This window comes from Catharus ustulatus, chromosome 23, assembly GCF_009819885.2.
Source record: "Catharus ustulatus isolate bCatUst1 chromosome 23, bCatUst1.pri.v2, whole genome shotgun sequence".
Classification (NCBI taxonomy): Eukaryota; Metazoa; Chordata; class Aves; order Passeriformes; family Turdidae; genus Catharus; species Catharus ustulatus.
Genome location: NC_046243.1, coordinates 551500 through 572154, shown reverse-complemented (window position 1 = coordinate 572154; position 20655 = coordinate 551500). Strand labels below are relative to the sequence as shown.

General features: G+C 52.6%; 3 protein-coding genes across 6 annotated transcripts in view; 1 reads left to right on the top strand and 2 right to left on the bottom strand.

Moving 5' to 3' along the window:
• Positions 1–1423: 1423 nt before the first annotated feature.
• CBX1 (chromobox 1) lies at positions 1424–8418 on the bottom strand. Of its 3 annotated transcripts, none has more exons than XM_033079274.2 (5): positions 8338–8418; positions 5961–6133; positions 4364–4541; positions 3349–3443; positions 1424–1784 (listed from the first exon to the last, which is right to left on the bottom strand). In XM_033079274.2, the coding sequence occupies exons 2-5, from the start codon at positions 6098–6100 to the stop codon at positions 1640–1642; spliced, it is 558 nt and encodes a 185-aa protein (XP_032935165.1). In that variant the 5' UTR covers positions 6101–6133; positions 8338–8418; the 3' UTR covers positions 1424–1639. The 3 variants fall into 3 exon arrangements, with proteins under 3 accessions (XP_032935165.1, XP_032935166.1, XP_042635860.1); XM_033079275.2 differs by having other exon boundaries at positions 5961–6130; XM_042779926.1 differs by lacking the exon at positions 1424–1784 and adding an exon at positions 2261–2336 and having other exon boundaries at positions 5961–6130.
• Positions 8419–9411: 993 nt separating this feature from the next.
• On the top strand, positions 9412–14959 carry SNX11 (sorting nexin 11). Of its 2 annotated transcripts, XM_033079269.1 has the most exons (8): positions 9412–9465; positions 10239–10281; positions 10760–10846; positions 11976–12076; positions 12164–12262; positions 13035–13259; positions 14131–14373; positions 14427–14959. In XM_033079269.1, the coding sequence occupies exons 2-8, from the start codon at positions 10261–10263 to the stop codon at positions 14431–14433; spliced, it is 783 nt and encodes a 260-aa protein (XP_032935160.1). In that variant the 5' UTR covers positions 9412–9465; positions 10239–10260; the 3' UTR covers positions 14434–14959. The 2 variants fall into 2 exon arrangements, with proteins under 2 accessions (XP_032935160.1, XP_032935158.1); XM_033079267.1 differs by having other exon boundaries at positions 14131–14959.
• Positions 14960–17463: 2504 nt separating this feature from the next.
• The window catches only part of SKAP1 (src kinase associated phosphoprotein 1), a 71112-nt gene continuing 67920 nt past the window's right edge, over positions 17464–20655 (bottom strand). Inside the window, exon 12 of the mRNA XM_033079120.1 lies at positions 17464–17562. Within this exon, the coding sequence (XP_032935011.1) occupies positions 17464–17562 (99 nt within the window). The remainder of the gene's footprint in view (positions 17563–20655) is intronic.

Here is a 20655-nt window from a genome sequence, read left to right as displayed (position 1 = left end):
GTCACTCATCGCTGGAGGAGAGGGAGCAAGGTAAAGAAAAGGTTAAAAAAATAACAATAATAATTAAAAAATTTAAAAATCAGGATTATAAATCTAAAATTTTATTGAGACAAAAAAAATAAATCAAAATGAAACAAAACAAAAAAAAATCAAAATAAAAACTGGACAGAGCTCGGTATGAAGTTAAAATCCAAACACGAACTTTTACATTTGCACACGGATTTTTGCACAGGAACCCAAACACATGCTCATAAAAAAGGTTTGTACAATGCACGTCGAGATCCCACCCCTGGAGTCACTTAAACAGTTCAGGATTTGGGAAATAAATCTGATTTCAAAAATGAAAAAAAAGCCCTGCTGAGGTTCTGGGAAAGCAGCTCCCAGCCCCGCTTTGGGCACAAATTGGGACTGATTGGATTTTTCCTTGTGCTGCTGTTGCTTCCTCTCCCTGCCACATTCCCTCCCTGCAGGGCAGGAAAATCCAGGGTGGGAAAAGGAACAAGTGGTCAGAAATTCAGGAAATCTTTTTTTTTTTTTTTTGATTGTTTCCCCCTACCCCCCTCAATTTGGAGAAATAGCACCTTAGAACAGAAAACAAAAATGGGTTAAAAAGGCAATAAAAGGGTTAAAATTCATCCCCCCCATACAATGCACGTGTCAGGAGTGGCAGTTCTGCTGCAGGACGATACAGAATCACAAAGTTGCATTTTCACAAAGTCTCCCCTTTGTCCCCTCCCACCCCAAAAATTCCCTCCCCTTTCCCCCAAAAATTCCCCCCTAAAAATCGCTCGAGGATCAGCTCCGGAGATTTTGGACATTCACAGTTTTCAGTGTCTCTGTCCCCAGCTCTGGGATCTTCTCCCTTTCTCCCTTAATTTTTTTTAAAATCAATTGAAATTTCTTTACTGAATTCAGTTTAAAAAAAAAAAATAATTCAGGTTTAAAAAAACAAAACAAAACAACAAAGAATCTGGAAATGATCTGTGAATGTCATCACCAGACCTCACTTTCCTCCTTGACTAAAAGAGATCAAATTCCCTCTAAAATCCCTCCCTCCCTTCCCAAAGGATAACACCAGGAAATAGCAAAAGAAAAGGAAAAAAAAAAAGGAAATAAACAAACAAAAAATTAAAAGAAAAGAAAAATCCAAATCAAAAGACCTACACACATGCTACGCCTTAAAAATGCAGAGTTAACACTATTGGGAAAGGGCCAGGGGCTGCTGGGATGGGCTGTGGAGGGGAAGCAGGATCCATCTGCATTCCCAATCCCATTCCCAATCCCAATCCCAATCCCCAGCCCGGCCATCCCGGCGAGTCCTTCATGGAAGGGGCTTTGCCTCCGCTCCCACTGCTCTGAGACCCCTCCCCACCCCGCAATCCCCACCCCATCCCAAGCTTTCCACACCCCCCCGATTCTCCCTCCCCCCCTCCCCGATGGAATCTGCAATTCCACGGGATTCTGGTTGGAATCTGGACACGGCAGGGAGCAGAGGAGCGGCTGCAGGGCACAGGAACCGGCCTGGGGGGGCTCTTCCAAGGGCACCTCCAAACCCCTCCTTTGCTCACACCCCACAAAAGTTCCGATGGTTTTCCCAAAAAACACCCCCAGGGCTGCCCGGAGCGGGGGCTGGCGGGGTTTAGTTCTTGTCCTCTTTCTTGTCATCGTCCTCTGAGGGGTAGGAGTGCCATGTCAGCCTCTCCTCGTAGAACGAGATCACCACCTGCGGGCACTTGATGTTGGCTTCCTTGGCGGGCACCAGGTCGGCCTCGTCCGAGTTCTTCCTGTGGGAGAGGACAGGGAGTCAGGGAGGGGGAAGGAGGAATGGGGGAGCAGGAAATGTTACAGGGAACCCTGATCCCAAATCCTAATCTTGATCCTGATCCCAAACTCTAATCCTGATCCTGACCCCAACCCCAAACCCTAACCCTGACCCTGACCCTTGGCGGGCACCAGGTTGGCCCCGTCCGAGTTCTTCCTGTGAGAGAGGACAGGGAGTCAGGGAGGGGGAAGGAGGAATGGGGGAGCAGGAAATGTTACAGGGAACCCTGATCCCAAATCCTAATCTTGATCCTGACCCCAAACCCTGATCCTGATCCTGACCCTTGGCGGGCACCAGGTCGGCCTCGTCCAAGCTCCTCCTGTGGGAGAGGATAGGGAGTGAGGGAATGGGAAAAGAGCAATGGGGGAGCAGGAGATGTTACAGGGAACCCTGATCCCAAATCCTAATCCTGATCCTGATCCCAAACTCTAATCCTGATCCTGACCCCAAGTCCTAATTCTGATCCTGATCCTGACCCTTGGCAGGCACCAGGTCGGCCTCGTCCGAGTTCTTCCTGTGGGAGAGGAGAGTCAGGGAGGGGAAAGGAGCAAGGGGGGAGCATGAGATGTTACAGGGAACCCTGACCCTGACCCTAAACCCCAAACCCTAATCCTGATCCCAAACCCTAATCCTGACCCTGATCCTGACCCTTGGCAGGCACCAGGTCAGCCTGTTTGAGTTCTTCCTGTGGGAGAGGACAGGGAGTGAGGAAATGGGAAAGGAGGAATGGGGAAGCAGGAAATGTTCCAGGGTACCCTGATCTCAAACCCTAATCCTGATCCTGATCCTGACCCTGGCCCCAACCCCAAATCCTAATCCTGACCCCGGCCCTGGCCCTTGGCGGGCACCAGGTCAGCCTTGCCTGAGTTCTTCCTGTGGGAGAGGAGAGGGACTCAGGGAGAGGGGAAGGAGGAATGGGGGAGCAGGAAATGTTCCAGGGAATGCTGACCCTGACCTCAACCCCAAACCCTAAACCTGACACTCACCCCAAACCCTAATTCTGGCCCTGATCCTGACCCTGACCCTTGGCAGGCACCAGGTTGGCCTCGACCGAGTTCTTCCTGTGGGAGAGGAGAGGGAGTCAGGGAGGGGAAAGGAGGAATGAGGGAGCAGCAGGAGATGATCCAAATGTTCCAGGGAACCCTGACCCTGACCCCAAATCCTGATCCTGGCTGTTCCCTGGGAGCAGAGCCTGCCCTCCTCCCCTCCTGGGATTCCCCTCCTGCCAGGGACCTCAGCAGGTCCCTCCTGATTCCCTTTTCCTCCAGGATCAACATTCCCAGCTCTTGGCACTCCAACCCCTTCCCTGTCCCTTGTGCAGATCCAGAAGATCCCTCCTGATCCCCCTTTTTCTCCAGGATCAACATTCCCAGCTGCTCCTGGCACTCCAAACCCTTCCCTGGCCACGCTCCAGCCTCTCCTTGGAGTGTGCCAGAACCGGCCACGGCCCAGAGGGACAATCCCTGACCCCACACAATCCCTGATCCCATGGATCTGATCCCTGGGAACGCCCCTGGCAGCCTCACCACTTCATCAGGAACATCAGCTCCCCGCTGGAGTCCGTGGCTCCGATGATTCGCTCCGGCTCGAAGCCTCGGGCGAAGCCTCGCGGCTTCTCCGACTGGGAAAAGGGAAAAAAAAAAGGAGAAAATTCCATTTGTGGATTCCCAGAGTGACAGCCCCGGCTCTGGGGTGGGCAGGGAGGATCAGGATGGAATTGCAGGGATGTGGGGATGCTGTGAGGGCTCCGGGAGAGCTGGAGAGGGACTGGGACAAGGGATGGAGGGACAGGGAACTGGTTAAACTGGGACAGGGCAGGGAACGGACTGGGATCGGACTGGGAATGGACTGGGATCAAACTGGGAACAGACTGGGAACAGACTGGGAATGGACTGGGATCGGACTGGGAATGGACTGGGAACAGACTGGGATCGGACTGGGAATGGACTGGGAACGGACTGGGATCAGACTGGGAATGGACTGGAATCGGACTGGGATCAGACTGGGAATGGACTGGGAACCCAAACTGGGAACAGACTGGAAATGGACTGGGAACAGACTGGGATTAGACTGGGAACCCAAACTGGGAACAGACTGGGAACAGAGTGGGAATGGACTGGGAACAGAGTGGAAACAAAATGGGAATGGACTGGGAACAGACTGGAAACAAACTGGGAACAAACTGGGAACTCAAACTGGGAACAGACTGGGAACTGGACTGGGAATCAAACTGGGAATAGACTGGAAACTGGACTGGGAATCAAACTGGGAACACGGATTTTTCCCATCCAGAATTTTCTCTCCCACTGCCTTACCCGGGATGGGAAATCCTTGGGAACACCGGGAATTTTCCCACCCAGGATTTTCTCTCCCTGCCCTGCTGCAATTCCTTGGGATCACCGGGATTTTCCAGGATTTTCCAAGATTTTCCCTCCCTTGCCTGCCAAGCCGAGCTCAGCCAGCCCCTCCTTCCTCCTCCTTCCCATTCCTTGGAAAAAAAAAATCCCTTTTCCAGGGCCAGGGATCCCATCCCAGCCTCACCTCTTCCTTCTTTTTCTTTGGCTTGCTCTCCTCCCCCTTGTCCTCCGTGTCTGACTCGGCCTTGCGCTTGCTGCCCTCGGATTTCTCGCTCTCGTGGGCGGTTTTCTGGGATTGCAGGAATTCCGCGATCAGATCCGGGCAGTCCAGGTTCTCCTCGGGCTCCCAGGTGTTGTCCTCGCTGCCAGCAAACACAAATCCCTCGTTTTTCCCCAAAAAAAACACCACTGGGATGTTGGGGATGCAGAATTTGGGATGGGAATGATGGAGATTCCCAGATCCCGACCCTTCCGTGCTCATTCCCTGCCTGGATCGTGGGGGATTTATCCAGAGTTTTTCCTCAGCTTCCAGAGCTGTTTAGGGAATCAGAAATTCCTGAAAATCCATCCAGTGCTGGCTGGGAAAACCCTGGAGGAAAATTCCCTTCTCCAGACAGAATTCCTTGGATCCCACACGGGGTTGGAGCGGGGAAATCCCTCCAGGATCTGTTTCCAGAATGGGATTTCTCACCATGGAACAATGGGATTTTCCAGGATTTTCCTCCAGCTGCCCTGCTGGACCTCCATGGGAACAGTGGGATTTTCCCTGGGATGGGAAATCCTTAGGAACACTGGGATTTTCCTTGGGAACACTGGGGTTTTCCCACCCAGGATTTTCTCTCCCTGCCCTGCTGGAATCCTTTGGGAACACTGGAATTTTCCCTGGGAACACTGGGATTTTCCAGGATTTTCTCTCCCTCCCTACCTGGGATGGGAAATCTTTGGGAACACTGGGGTTTTCCCATTTTTCTTTCACTTCTCTGTTGGAGCTCCTTGGGAACACTGGGATTTTTCAGAATTTCCTCTCCCTCCTTGCCCCACTGTAATTCTTTGGGAACACTGGGATTTTCCTCAAGAACACTGGGATTTTCTCTGGGAGCACTGAGATTTTCCCATCCAGGATTTTCTCTCCCTGCCCTGCAGGAGCTCTTTGGGAACACTGGGATTTTCCTTGGGAACACTGGGATTTGCTCATCCAGGATTTTCTCTCCCTCCTTGCCCTACTGGAATCCTTTGGGAACACTGGGATTTTCCAGAATTTCCTCTCTCTCCTTGCCCCACTGGAATTTTTTGGAAACACTGGGATTTTCCTCAGGAACACTGGGATTTTCCAGGATTTTTTCTCCTTTCCTGCCCCACTGGAATCCCTTGGGAACACTGGGATTTTCCTTGGCAACACTGAGATTTTCTCATCCAGGATTTTCTCTCCCTATCCTGCAGGAATCCTTTGGGAACACTGGGATTTTCCTTAGTAACACTGGGATTTTCCAGAGTTTTCTCTCCTTTCCTGCCCCACTGTAATTCTTTGGGAACTCTGGGATTTTCCTTGGGAACACTGGGATTTTCCAAAGTTTTCTCTCCCTCCTTGCCCCACTGTAATCCTTTAGATTTTCCTTGGCAACACCGGAATTCCCCAGAATTTTTCCCTCCCTGGGATGGGAAATCCTTGGCACAGCTTTTGTTTTTTCCAGTGAGATTTTTCCCATTTCCCCCTCCCTCCCTGGGCCCAGAACCCCTCAGGAACTCCAGGATTTTCCCTTGGGAAGGCTGGGATGACTCACTCAGAGAATCCCTTCCACTTGAGCAGATATTCCACCTTCCCCTTGACCACGCGCCGATCCAGGACCTTCTCCACCACGTACTCCTCCTCCTCCTCCTCCAGCACCTCTTCCACCTTTTTCTTGTTCTGCTTTTTTCCCATTGTGCTGGCCAGCTTCAACGCTTTCCCGGGCTGCTGCAGGGGGGAAAAAAAATCTGGGATCAGGTGGGGAATTCCCAGAGAAATCTGGATGCAACATTTGGATTTTTAATTTTGGCAATTTCAGGATTTTTTTTTTTCCCCTAAAAGCTGCTCCAGGTTTTTTTTCCCAGTTTTTTCCAGTCCATTCCTGCCCTTCAGCCCTTTGGGAAAAGTGGGGTTTTCCCATTTTTCCAGGATTTTTCTCTCCCTGCCCTGCATGGGATGGGAAATCTTCAGGAAAATTGGGATTTCTGTGAATTCCAGGGGTTTGTATGAGCTCAAATTCCATCAGCTGTTATTCCAAATTAAATCCAGGTCACATTCCCATTCAAAACCCTGGATTCAGAGCCAGGAAAAGTTGGGGATAAAGCTGGGAATATTCTGGATTCAGAACTGGGATATCCATGGATTCCAAGCTGGAAAAACTCTGGATCCAGAGATGGGAAAACCCAGGATTCTGAGCATTTTTGGGTTCATTTTTGGGTTCATTTTTGGATCCATTTTTCCCAGATTCCCACAAAGAATTCCAGAAGGATGAACGACCATTCCAAGCCCATTCCAAGTTTTTTTTTTGTTTTTTTTTTAATATTTCCCAGAGCTGGAGCAGCCCCATCTGAATTCCAGGATTCAGAGCCTGACCCTCCCCTCTCAATTTCCACAGGAATTTTGGGATTTATCCCTAATTTTATTTTTTCCCCCCACATTTCCATCCTCTTTCACAGCAAATCCTGGAATTATTCCACCAAATCCCCAATTTTTATCCCTCAGTTTTATAAGAACTCATGGAGCCACTTCCAAACCCCACCCCCACCCCAGGGATTTCCCACCCAAAATTCCCCCACGGGACAAAGAGAAAATTCCCGGGAAAACCTTTCCCAGATCCACATCCAAATTCCCGCCGGGATTCCCAAAACCTTTCCCAGCTCCCATTCCCGGAGTTTTGGATCCCAAAAATTCCCGCAGAGCCGCTCCTGCTGCAGCTTCTCTTCCCTTCCCGGCGCATTCCCGATCCCAGCTCCGCCCCGAATTCCCCAATTCCTCCCCCAAATTCCGGATTCCCGGGATTTTTCCCGTTTCCCGCCAAAACTTGTCGCTTGTCCCTCCCCGATTTTTCCCGGATTCCCCCAAAAAATCACATTTTCCCCCTCACAAATCCCGCTTTTTCTTCCCCCAAAATCACATTTTTTCCCTCACAAATCCCACATTTTTTTTTCCTTGCAATTCCTCTTTTTTCCCTCCTCACAAATTCCACGTTTTTCCCTTCCCAAATCACACTTCCACCCTGCAGTTTCCCCTTTTCCCAGCTTCCCAATGCCTCCCTCTCCTTGGGATCTCCTCAATCCCAGAACTCCTGAACCCCAGAATTCCTGGATCCCAAAACTCCTGAACCCCAAAATTCCTGAACCCCAGAATTCCTGGATCCCAAATTTTCCCTTTTCCCCTGTGCAGTTCTTTTTTGGGGGGGCACCTCCAGAATCTCTCTCTCAACATTCCCGACATCCCATCCCGCTTATCCCCCTTTCCCAGCATCCCAAATATCCATCCTTACACTGATCCCATCCTAAATCCATCCACAAATCCCAAATCCATCCCTGCATTGACCCCATCCCCAAATCCCAAATATCCATCCCTACACTGGCTCCAACCCTAAATCCATCCCCAAATCCCAAATCCATCCCTGAACTGACTCCATCCCTAAATCCCTGCCCTGACCCCATCCCCAAATCCCTACACTGGCTCCAACCCTAAATCCATCCCCAAATCCCAAATCCATCCCTGAACTGACTCCATCCCCAAATCCCAAATATCCATCTCTACCCTGACCCCATCCCCAAATCCCTACACTGATCCCATTCCCAAATTCATCCCTACACTGGCTCTAACCCTAAATCCATCCCCAAACCCCAAATCCATCCTGCCCTGACCCCATCCCCAAAACCCCTCATGATCCCCCTCTCCCCACCCCAAATCCCTGCCCTGACCCCTCCCCACCACCCCAAACCCATCTCCACCCCGACCCCATCCCCAAACCCCCTCACGACCCCTCCTCACCCCCCTCTCCCCCCAAATCCTCTCCCCCCCATCCCCCCCCACCCCCTCAGCACCTCCCCTCCCCCCACGCCCGCCCCGCCCCCCTTCACCCCCCTCAGCCCCGACCCCCCCCGCGCCCCCACGGCCGGGGCGCGCTCCCCGCTGACCGTGCACAGCCCCGCCGCCGGTGTCCGAGGGAAGGGCCGCGGGGGCGCGCTCGGGGGTCGGGGGGGCCCGGGCCTGGCCGCGCTCCGTCCGCCGCCCTGAACAAAAGAGCCCGGCCAGCGCCGCTGCCCGCCGCGCGCACCGCGCCTGCGCCGCGCCCGCGCGGGGCGCGCCGGGAGGTGTAGTCCGCGCTGCGCCGAGCCGCGCTGCGTTCCGTTGGGGACGCGCGGGGTGCGATGGGACTTGTAGTCCACGCCTCGGCGTGCTCGTGGGGTGTAATGGGAGTTGTAGCGCGCGGCGCGGCGCGCTCGCGGGGTGTGATGGGAGTTGTAGTCCGCGCTGCGCCGAGCTGCACTGCGATCCGTTGGGGGGCGCGCGGGGTGCGATGGGAGTTGTAGTCTATGGAGGACTGTGGCGTGCTCGCGGGGTGTGATGTGATGGGAGTTGTAGTCCACTGCGCTCGTGAGCCTTGATGGGAGTTGTAGTCTGCGATAGTTAGGGCCCTCCGTTCTGCTTGTTGTTAACTAAATAATTAAATAGTAATTAAATTAAATCAAATACTAATTGCATTAAATTAATTAAATCATTAAGTCATTAATGGTGGGAAAGTCTTCGCGGGTCTTCGAGTCCAAGCCGTGACCCAAAGCCGTCGTGTCCATCGTGTCAGAGCGCTGAGCGCCACCCTCTGTGGGCTGTGCCAGCGCCCACGGTCCCGTTTATGGCATCCATAAATGATCGTATTCAGGGAATCCTGGAATCGTTCAGGCTGGAGAAGTCCTCGAAGATCGCCAAGTCAAACCGTTCCCTCAGTGGAGCCACGACACGGCCAAGTTGTGTCCCCAGGTGCTTTTGGGGATGGGGACTCCAGCACCAGGCTGAGCAGCGGTGCCAGAGTTCGATCCCCCTTTCCATGGAGAAATTCCTGCTGATGCCCACCCTGAGGCCGTTCCCTCTCCTCCTTCCCCGTTCCCTGGGAGCAGAGCCCGACCCCCACGGCTGCCCCCTTTGTCAGGGGCAGCCATGTGCGAACTACAACTCCCAGCACGCCCCGCACCGGAAGTTCCGGTCACACCCACGCCAGAAACGCGCGCGCCGCCGCCGCTGCTTAAAGGGGCCGCGGGCTCTGCGAGGTGAGGGGGCCCTGAGGGGAGGGAGCGGGTCTGGGGGGTCCCAACCGGGTCCCCTCGGGGGATCCCGCTGTCCCCAAACACAAAAAACAAAAAAAAACCCAAAACCAAACAAAAAACCCCCCAAAAGCCTCTCCCGTCAGGGCCGGGCCGGGCTCGCCCTCAGCGCCCGGAGCTCGGCTGGGCTCGGCCCGCGGCTCCGATCTCTGTCCTGAGGAATTTTTTCCTTCCCTGAGAGGCAAAATTCCCTGGAATTCCCCCCGTGGTGTTTTACAGGTGGCGTGGGAAAGGAATGAATGGGATTAATTCCCATTTTTCCTGCTTTTCCCTGCGTTTTTGGGACTCATCCCTAGGAGTGGGATCAGATTCCTTTCCTTCCCTGGAAAGATCCTGAAAAATGAATTCCAGTGTTTTAGAGGGGCGGCTGTGTCCAAGGAAAATAGGGAATAAATGGGATTGATTTGTTAACATCCTCAGGAAGTCACGCACGACAAGGAAAATCAGGAATAAATGGGATTCATTCCCGGTTTTTCTGGCTCTGGAGGGTTTTCCATGGATGGGAATGAGCCTTGGAAAATCCCGAATTTGAGGGGAATAACCCCAAACTGGAAATCCCAGAGCCCCTCAAACTGAGGCTTTTCCCAGATTCCAGGGATTCCCAGTATTCCCCAAAAACTGTGGGATCCCAGAAATCCGGGGGATGCAGAATCCATGGAAAACCCCCTGGAAGGATTTCTCTTTCTAAATTCCATTTTTTCCTGTTTTTTTTTTTCCAGATGTTCCCCGCTGGGCTCTAGGATGTTGGAGAACCGAGAGGAAGTGAGGAGCATTCCTGGTTTATTCCCAGATTTTGGAATTTGAGCGAGTTGAATTCTTGGGAATTCCATCTGTGTGGAATAATCCACGGGGCTGAGTGGAAAGGGAGCTGGGAATGGGAATAGGAATGGGAATGGGAATGTCTGGATGTGTCTGTGCCATTCCTGGGAAGCTGGAAAAGCAGGGATGGAGATGGGAATGTCTGGAAAAGCAAGAATGGGGTGGATCCAGGTTTGTGGGGCTCCTTGATCCCATTCCTGGGAATCTGGAAAAGCAGGAATGGGAATTAGAATGTCTGGAAAAGCAGGGATGGGGTGGATCCAGGTTTTTGGAGTTCCCTGATCCCATTCCCAGAATTCTGGGAAGGCAGGGCTGGGGTGGATCCCGTTTTTTGGAGCCCCTGATCCCATTTCTGGGAATCTGGGGAGGCAGGGCTGGGGTGGATCCCCATTCCCAGGATCCCATTCCTGGAATCCCGCAGGAGCTGACCACGGTGCGGGTGCAGGATCCCCGCGTGCACAACGAGGGCTCCTGGAATTCCTACGTGGATTACAAGATCTTCCTGCACGTGAGCCGGGATTGGGGCACGGGGGGGAGAGCTGGGATTGGGATTATCCCATGGAGAGGGAGAGCTGGGATTGGGATTATCCCATGGAGAGGGAGAGCTGGGGTTGGGATTATCCCATGGAGAGGGAGAGCTGGGATCGGGATTATCCCGGAACAATGAGGGGAATCCTTGGAATCACATCCCGGATCCGGCATCGAGGGGATCCTGCAGTGACTGAGATGCTGATCCTTGATCCTGTGGAGAATTCCCAGGATAATTCCCATCCTGGATCCCTCAGCCCTCAATCCCAGGGATGATTCCCAGGGTGATTCCCATGGGTAATTCCCAAGATGATTTCCAGGATAATTCCCAGGATAATTCCCATCCTGGATCCCTCAGTCCTCCATCCCAGGGTAATTCCCAGGATAACTCCCATGGATAATTCCCATGGATAATTCCCAGGATAATTCCCAGGATGATTCCTGTGGATAATTCCCAAGATGATTTCCAGGATAACTCCCATGGGTAACTCCCATGGGTAATTCCCAGGATAATTCCTATGGATAATTCCCAAGATGATTCCCAGGGATAATTCCCATGTTGGATCCCTCAGCCCTCGATCCCAGGGTGATTCCCAGGATAACTCCCAGGATAACTGCCATGGATAATTCCCAAGATGATTCCCAGGATGGTTCCCATGGATAATTCCCAAGATGATTCCCAGGATAATTCCCAGGATGATTCCTGTGGATAATTCCCAGGATAAGTCCCATGGATAATTCCCAGGGTAATTCCCAACTTGATTCCCAGGATGGTTCCCATGGATAATTCCCAAGATGATTCCCAGGAATAATTCCCATGCTGGATCCCTCAGCCCTTGATCCCAGGTTGATTCCCAGGATAATTCCCACAATGATTCCCAGGATAACTCCCATGGATAATTCCCACGATAATTCCCATGGATATTTCCCAGGATAACTGCCATGGATAATTCCGTGGATAATTCCCAGGGTGATTCCCAGGATAATTCCCAGGATGATTCCCAGGATAACTCCCATGGTTAATTCCCTGGATAATTCCCAGGGTGATTCCCAGGGTTATTCCCAGGATAATTCCCAGGGTAATTCCCATTCCCATTCCCGTTTCCCAGACCAACAGCAAGGCTTTCACCGCCAAGACCTCGTGCGTGCGGCGCCGCTACCGCGAGTTCGTGTGGCTGAGGAGGCAGCTCCAGAAAAACGCGGGATTGGTGTAAGAATTCCCGGGATGCAGCCCCAAAACTGCCGGGGTTTGGGCTCCTGGCTGTGCCCATCCCGATTTTTGCCCCGATTTTTCCAGGCCGGTGCCGGAGCTGCCGGGAAAATCGGCGTTCTTCGTGGGCAGCAGCGATGAGTTCATCGAGAGGCGGCGGCAGGGGCTGCAGCAGTTCCTGGAGAGGTGGGGAATGGGGTTATCTGGGATTTGGGGTTATCTGGGATTTGGGATTGTCTGGGAATTTGGGATTGTCTGGGATTTGGGATTGTCTGGGATTTGGGGTTTGTGATTCGGGGTTATCTGGGATTTGGGATTGTCTGGGATTTGGGATTGTGTGGGATTTGGGGTTTGTGATTTGGGATTGTCTGGGAATTTGGGATTTGTGAGTTGGGGTTATCTGGGATTTGGGATTGTCTGGGAATTTGGGATTGTTCGGGGTTTGGGATTGTCTGGGCGTTGGGATTGTCTGGGAATTTGGGGTTTGTGATTTGGAAATTGGGGGTTTGGGACTGTTTGGGGTTTGTGATTTTTTGGAGTTTGGGGATTGGAAGTATTTGGGGTTTAGGATTGTTTGGGATTTCTCATTTGGGATTTGGGACTGTTTGGGGTTTGGGATTTGGGGTTTGTGATTTTTTTGGAGTTTGGGGATTGGAAGTATTTGGGGTTTGGGATTGTTTGGGGTTTGGGATTTGGGATTGTTTGGAGTTTGGAATTTGGGAAGGGCTGAGGGGAGGTGACAGCAGAGAGGGCTGGGTGACCCTGGTGACCATCCCTGCTGTCCCTGCTGTCCCTGTCCCCTCAGGGTGGGAGGTCACATCAGAGGTGACAACAGAGGTGACCCTGTCCCTGTGTGCCCTGGGTGGGAGGTGACAGCAGGTGACAGGGTACCAGCAGAGGTGCCAGGGTGCCAGCAGGTGCCAGCAGGTGCCAGCAGTGACCGTGTCCCTGTCCCCAGGGTGGTGCAGAGCGCCGTGCTGCTCTCCGACAGCCGCCTGCACCTGTTCCTGCAGAGCCAGCTGCCCGTGGCCGCCATCGAGGCGTGCGTGCAGGGCCGGGGGCCGCACTCGGTCACCGAGGCCATCCTGCACTACGCCATGGCCGGCTGTGCCTGGGGACAGCGCGGGGACAGCGCGGGGCTGTGGGGACAGCGCGGGGACAGCGCGGCCCCGCCCGCCGCCAGGTAACGCCACAGGAGGGGACCCGAGTGGGACCGGCCAGGCCGGGCATCCCGGGATGGGACTGAGGGGCAGGGAAAGGGCAGGAGCAGCCTGGGACTGTCCTGGATCATCCCAGCTCCTTTTTTGGGGATCCTGAGACATTCCCAGATCCTTTCTGGGGATCCCAGGGCAGCCCCAGGTCCTCCATGTGGATCCTGAGATACTCCCATCTCCTTTTTGGGATCCCAGGGCACTGCCATCTCCTTTTTGTGGATCCCAGGACATTCCCATCTCCTTTTTTGTGGATCCCAGGACATTCCCATCTCCTTTTTGTGGATCCCAGGACATTCCCATCTCCTTTTTTGTGGATCCCAGGGCATTCCCAGCTCCTCTCTGTGGATCCCAGGGCACTCCCATCTCCTTTTTGGGGATCCCAGGGCATTCCCAGCTCTTCTCTGTGGATCTCAGGACATTCCCATCTCCTTTTTGGGGATCCCAGGACATTCCCATCTTGTTTTTGGGAATCCTGAGACGTTCCCAGCTCCTCCCTGTGGATCCTAGAACATTCCCAGCTCTTCTCTGTGGATCCCAGGACATTCCCATTTCCTTTTTGTGAATCCCAGGGCATTCCCAGCTCCTTTTTTGTGGATCCCAGGGCACTCCCAACTCCTTTTTAGGGATCCTGAGACATTCCCAGCTCCTCTCTCTGGATCCCAGGACATTCCCGTCTTGTTTTTGGGATCCCAAGGCATTCCCAGCTCCTCTGTGGATCCCAGGCAGGGGGACTGGGATCTCTCTGGGAATATTGGGAGTGTTCCCCCTGTTCCAGCTCTGAGCTCAGTGCTCCCACAAAATCCCCACATTCCCTGGATCCCTTTTCCTGCTCTTTCCCAGCTGTGCTGGCCTGGAGAGCTTCCCCTACTGGGGTGACTTTGGCATGGACGAGGCGCGGCCGGAGAGCCCGGCTGGACACCAAGTGACCCCTCTGGAGAGCCCAGAGAGCCCAACTGGACACCAAGTGACCCCTCTGGAGAGCCCAGAGAGCCCAGCTGGACACAGAGTGACCCCTCTGGAGAACCTGAAATGTCCAGCTGGACATGAAATGACCCCTTTGGAGAACCTGGAATGTCCAGCTGGGCACGGAGTGACCCCTCTGGAGAGCTTGGAAGAGCCCCAGAATGTCCAGCCAGACACTGAGTGACCCCTCTGGAGAACCTGGAATGTCCAGCTGGACACTGAGTGATCCCTCTGGAGAGCCCAGAGAGCCCAGCTGGACACAGAGTGACCCCTCTGGACACTTGAGTGACCCCTCTAGACAGTCTGGAATGTCCAGCTGGACAGTGAGTGACCCCTCTGGAGAACGTGGAATGTCCAGCTGGACACTGAGTGACCCCTCTGGACACCCCCAGGCCCCGCTGCCCTCGCTGGGAGAGGGATCAGCGCGGAGCCACTGGGATGGACTGGGAGCACTGGGAATGCGGCTCCAGCCGTGTCTGAGCTCCTTCCCAGCAGATTCCTGATGTTCCTGATATTCCCAGAAGTGATTTCCTCACTCTGCTCCTGCCTCAAATCCCTCTGGAATTCCCAAACGTGGCTCTAATCCCTCTGGAATTCCCAAACTGAACTAATCAGAGCCGAGCTTCCCACTGGGAAAAGGGAGGGATGGGGCTGGAATTTGTGTCCCCTTCCCTTCCAGGGATTTTTGGGAAAGCAGGAGCAGCTCCCTCAGCACTTGGTGTGGGAAATAAAAGAAATAAAAGTGAAAATAAAATTGAAAATAAAAATGGAAATGAAAATAAAAAATAAAAATAAATAAATAAAATTAAAGCAGAAGTGGAGGAGACTTTTCTGGGTTCTGCCGGGCTCAGGGGTGAGAGAAGCGCCGGGATTTTGGGAATTTGGGATTTTGGGATTTTGGGAATTTGGGAATTGGCAGAGCCCAGGGCGGGATTTGGGGAGGTTTTGGCTCCAGGTGGGCCCGGGAATGTTGGGAATCCCTGCTGGGAATCCCTTGGAGGCGCAGTGGGAATGGCAGGAGGAGTTCAGGGCCCTGAACTCGGCTGTGATTGGTGGAGCCCCTCATTAATATTCATAAACACTCATTAATATTCATGAGTGAACTGCTAGGAATGGCACAGGTGTGCCTGGGATTGGATCAGAATCCAGGGATCCACCAGGATCTGTGGATCCACTCTGAACCCAGAGGTCCAATCCAAATCCAGGGATCCAATCCAAATCCACAGATCCACTCTGAATCCAGGGATCCAATCTGAATCTATGAATCCAATCAGAACCCAGGGATCCAATCCAAATCCAGGGATCCACTCTGAATCCAGGGATCCAATCCAGATCCAGGGGTCCACCAGAATCTATGGATCCAATCTGAATCCAGGGATCCAATCTGAAGCTACGTATCCAATACAAATCCAGGGATCCACCAGGATGTATGGATCCACTCTGAATCCAGCAATCCACTCTGAACTCAGGGATTCACTTTGAATCTATGGATCCAATCCAAATCCAGGGATCCAATCAAAATCGAGGGATCCACTCTGAATCCAGGGATCCACTGTGAATCCAGGGATCTGCTCTGAATCTACGAATCCAATCAGAATCCAGGGATCTGATCCAAATATAAGGATCTGCTTGGAATCCAGGGATCCAATCCAAATCCAGGGATCCACTCTGAATCCAGGGATCCAATCCAGATCCAGGGATCCACCAGAATCTATGGATCCAATCTGAATCCAGGGATCCAATCTGAAGCTATGTATCCAATCCAAATCCAGGGATCCACCAGGATCTATGGATCCACTCTGAATCCACAAATCCACTGTTAATCCAGGGATCCAGTCTGAACCTATGGATCCACTCTGAATCCAGGGATCCAATCCAAATTGATGGATCCAACCCAAATCCAAGGATCTCCTCTGAATCCAGTGATCTGATCAGAATTTAGGGATCTGCTCAGAATTCAGGGATCCAATCTGTTTCCATGGATCTGATCAGAATCCTGGGAGCCGTCCTGATTCCAGTGATCCGCTCCAAATCCACGGATCCACACTGAACCCATGGCTCTGATCCCAGCCCAAGGATCTGCTCCAGAGGGATCTGAGCCCAGTTTGGGAATTCCAGAGGGATCAGAGCCCAGTTTGGGAATTCCAGAGGGATCGGAGCCGGCAGGGCCCTACCACCATCTAGCGGCCCCGCAGCCAAGTGCGGGAGGGGAGGGAAAGCAGGAAAAAAAACAGGAAAAAAAGAAGGAAAAGCAGGAAAAGCAGGAGGAGGATGAGCTGGATTCACCCTCACAGCAAAGGGGCCATTTCTGATCATTCCTGATCATTCCCGATGTTTCCTGATCATTCCTGATCATTCCCAATCATTCCAGGAGCAGCCAAACTTGGAGAAGAAAAAGGGATTTATTGAGGGAGAACACCAGGATTTGGTATGGGAGAACACCTGGATTTGGAATGAGGGAACACCTGGATTTGGGATGGGAGAACACCTGGATTTGGGATCTCCAGGAAATTTGGGATTGACCGAGGAAGAGCAGGATAACGAGAGTGGGAGATCTCCAGGGAATTTGGGATTTTTGGGAAAAGGTGGATTTGTGCCTCAGAATCACTCCAGGGGGGATTTTTGGGATCAATCCGCTCGGTACCAGCGCTGGTCCTGTGGAGGAATCCCATGGGATTTGTGGGATTTGTGGGATTTGGGATCCAGGAAATGTCACGGGCCAGGCTGGCGCTGTCCCCGCGCTGCCACCGCCATTCCCGGTCCCACCTGCTCCAGGGAAAACGGGAATGGAGACAAGAACATCGTGACCCCAAATCCCAAACCCCAAACCCCAAACCCCAAACCCCAAATCCCAAATCCCAAACTCCAAACCCGACCCCAAACCCCAAATCCCACACCCCAAACTCCAAATTCTGCACCCCAAACCTCAAGCCCTGAACCCCGCACCCCAAACCTGACCCCAAATCCCAAACCCCAAACCTGACTCCAAACCCTTCACCCCACACCCTGGACTCCAAACCTTAAACCTGACCCCAAGCCTCAAATGTAAAATCTGACCCCAAAACCCAAATAACAGACTCTAAACCCCAAATCCCACAAACCCCAAACCCCACACCCCAAATTCTGCACCCCACACCCCAAACCCCACAAACCCCACACCCCAAACCCCAAATTCTGCACCCCGAACCCCGCAGCCCTCACCTGTCCCGGTCACTGCTCCAGCTCGAAGGCGGGCATCAGGAATTCCTTTGGGACGATCCCGATTTCCTGGCCGAGCTCCCCGACCCACCAACCGTACCCGGGGTACTCCTGTGGGGCCGGGATTGGGGTCAGGCCCTTCCTTTGGGGCCCTAAATCCCACAGAAATACCCCAAATCCCACAGAAATACCTCAAATCCCACAGAAATATCCTAAATCCCACAGAAATTCCCCAAATCCCACAGAAATTCCCCAAATCCCACAGCAATACCCCAAATCCCATAAGAAATACCTCAAATCCCACAGAAATACCTGAAATCCTATAAGAAATACCTCAAATTCCAGAAAAAGATGCCCCAAATCCCACAAAATTTGCCCCAAATCCCACAGAAATATCCCAAATCCCACAAGAAATACCTCAAATCCCGCAGAAATACCTAAAATCCCATAAGAAATCCCCCAAATCCCACAAAAATTGCCCCAAATCCCACAGAATTTCCCCAAATCCTCTGGGTCACGGTTTGGGGTTTGCTTGGGAATTTAAAGTTTAATTCACACCCTGATTTTTGGGGGGGGTTTATTCCCAAATTCCAGCTCCCAACCTGGAGTTCTGGAAGCGTCTCCAGCTGGATTTTCCTGGGAAAATTTCCCTTTTTTCCCAGATTTCCGTGGGAATTAAGGAAAAATCCGAATTTATCCCTAAAACCTCGCTGGCTGAGCCGCTCCTCGGCCGCCCCACAAACCCAGCCCCGCTTTTACAATCCAAATTTTTAAAAAATTCCATTTTTTTACTGAATGTCGGGACAAATCTCGGGATTTTTCAGCATCCAAAGGGATGGAAAAAAACCCCGAATTTATCCCTAAACCCCAAATTTATCCCTTCAACCCGAGTTTATCCCTTAAACCCGAATTTATCCCTAAACCCCGAATTTATCCCTTCAACCCGAGTTTATCCCTTCAACCCGAATTTATCCCTAAACCTCGAGTTTATCCCTTAAATCCGAATTTATCCCTAAACCCCGAATTTATCCCTAAACCCCAAATTTATCCCTTAAACCCGAGTTTATCTTCAAACCCCGCGGGCTGAGCCGCTCCTCGGCCACCTCGCAACCCCAACCCGACTTTCACAATCTCAATTAAAAAAAAAAAAATTCCTTTTTTTACTGAATCTTGGGATAAAACTCGGGATTTTTCAGCATCCAAAGGGATGGGAAAAAAACCCGAATTTATCCCTTAAACCCGAGTTTATCCCTTAAACCCGAGTTTATCTTCAAACCCCGCAGGCTGAGCTGCTCCTCGGCCACCCCGCAAACCCAACCCGACTTTTACAATCTCAATTAAAAAAAAATCCTTTTTTTTTACTGAATCTCGGGATTTTTCAGCATCCAAGAGGATGGAAAAAAAACCCAAATTCATCCTTAAACCCCGAATTTATCCCTTAAACCCGAGTTTATCCCCAAACCCCGCGGGCTGAGCCGCCCCTCGGCCGCCCCGCAAACCCAACCCGACTTTCACAATCTCAATTAAAAAAAAAAATTCCTTTTTTTACTGAATCTTGGGATAAATCTCGGGATTTTTCATCCTCCGAGGGGATGGAAAAACCCCCGAATTTATCCTTAAACCCCGAATTTATCCCCAAACCCCGCGGGCTGAGCCGCTCCTCGGCAAACCCAGCCCCGCTTTTACCACCCGACTTTTTAAAACCATTTCTGCCGGAACGAATCTCGGGATAAATCCCGGGAATTTTCATCCTCCGAGGGGATGTTGAGCAGCCCCGAACTCTCGGCAGCCCAGCCGTCGTTTCCTCCCCCCCGCGCGGGGCCAGCGCGAATTAAAAGCGCATTAAACTCGCGGCAATAACGCTCGAGTCCTCGTCTCGCGCTGCCAAATTGCCCCGCGCTGCCTCGTGCAGATGTTCGTTAATTATGCTAATTTTTATTAAATCATTAGCGCCGAGCCCTGGCACGGCTGAGCTGCGTGAACTCTGCTCCGCTCCTTCCCCAGCTCGCTGGAATTCCTGGGTTTTGGTTTGGTTGGTGTTTTGTTTTTTGATTTTTTTTCTGGAAGGAGGAGGAGGAGGGTGAGGATGGGGTTTTGTTGGAATTTGGTTAATTAGGCTTTAATTAGGCTGGGGAAGGAGGGAATTTTCGAGAGGTTTTATGGAAAGGGCTGGAATGGAGAGGATGGGTGGGGAAAGATTCCCGGGAGGAAAAGGGGGTGGGAGGGGGGACTGGGAGGACTGGGAGCACTGGGAGCACTGGGAAGCGCAGCAGCGTCATCCCCATTCCCGGGAATCGGCAGGAATCAGGAAATTGGGAATCTGACTCCTTGTCAAGGCTGGGAATGGATTTGGAGTCACTGGGAATGGATTTGGGGTCACCCCAACCCCATCTCCCCATCCCCAGGGATCAGCAGGAATCAGAAAATTGGGAATCTGATGCTATTTTGAGGCTGGGGATTGGATTTGGGGTCAACCCAACCCCGTTCCCTCCATCCCCAGGAATCCCCAAATTGGGAATTCCATCCCACCAGGATCCAGGTGTCCCATCCCAGGAGAATCCAGGTGTCCCATCCCACCAGGATTCACACATCCCAAGGATTTATCCAATTGATAATTCCCCATAAACACACCCCACCCTGGCCTGGTGACACCGTGGTGACACCGTGGTGACACTGGGCAGAGCCCAATCCCCCGCCAAGGCCTGGGAAGCGCCGGCTCCATCGTTATTCCATCCCTGAGGCGAGTCCAGGTCCCACCAGGATCCAGGTGTTCCATCCCACCAGGATCTGTCCCATCCCATGGAGTCTCCATGTCCCATCCCATGGGGTCTCCATCCCATCTCAATCCGCACACCTCCAGCACCGTGACACCGTGGTGACACCGTGGTGACACCGTGGTGACACCGGGCCCAGCCCAATCCCCCGCCAAGGCCTGGGAAGCGCCAACTCCGTCTTTATTCCATCCCTGAGGCGGGTCCAGGTCCCACCAGCATCCAGGTGTCCCATCCCAACAGGATTCGTCCCATCCCTTTGGGGTCTCCATGTCCCATGCCAGGAGGGTCCAGGTCCCATCAGGATCCAGGTGTCCCATCCCAGGTGGGTTCAGGTGTCCCATCCCACCAGGATCCGTGCCATCCCTTTGGGGTCTCCATGTCCCATCCCATTGGGATCTCCATGTCCCATCCCACCAGGATCCAGGTGTCC

What these genes read in the sequence shown, in the direction of transcription:
- SNX11 (XM_033079267.1), top strand. Translation starts at nt 10,261, where the DNA reads ATGTTGGAGAACCGAGAGGAA. An exon ending in TGTTGGAGAACCGAGAGGAA is followed by an intron (nt 10,282 to 10,759) that starts GTGAGGAGCATT and finishes GGAATCCCGCAG; the next exon opens with GAGCTGACCACGGTGCGGGT. An exon ending in GCGGCCCCGCCCGCCGCCAG is followed by an intron (nt 13,260 to 14,130) that starts GTAACGCCACAG and finishes GCTCTTTCCCAG; the next exon opens with CTGTGCTGGCCTGGAGAGCT.
- CBX1 (XM_033079274.2), bottom strand. Translation starts at nt 6,100, where the DNA reads ATGGGAAAAAAGCAGAACAAGAAAAAGGTGGAAGAGGTGCTGGAGGAG. An exon ending in CAAAGAAAAAGAAGGAAGAG is followed by an intron (nt 3,444 to 4,363) that starts GTGAGGCTGGGA and finishes CCCTTTTCCCAG; the next exon opens with TCGGAGAAGCCGCGAGGCTT. An exon ending in CTGATGTTCCTGATGAAGTG is followed by an intron (nt 1,785 to 3,348) that starts GTGAGGCTGCCA and finishes CCTCTCCCACAG; the next exon opens with GAAGAACTCGGACGAGGCCG.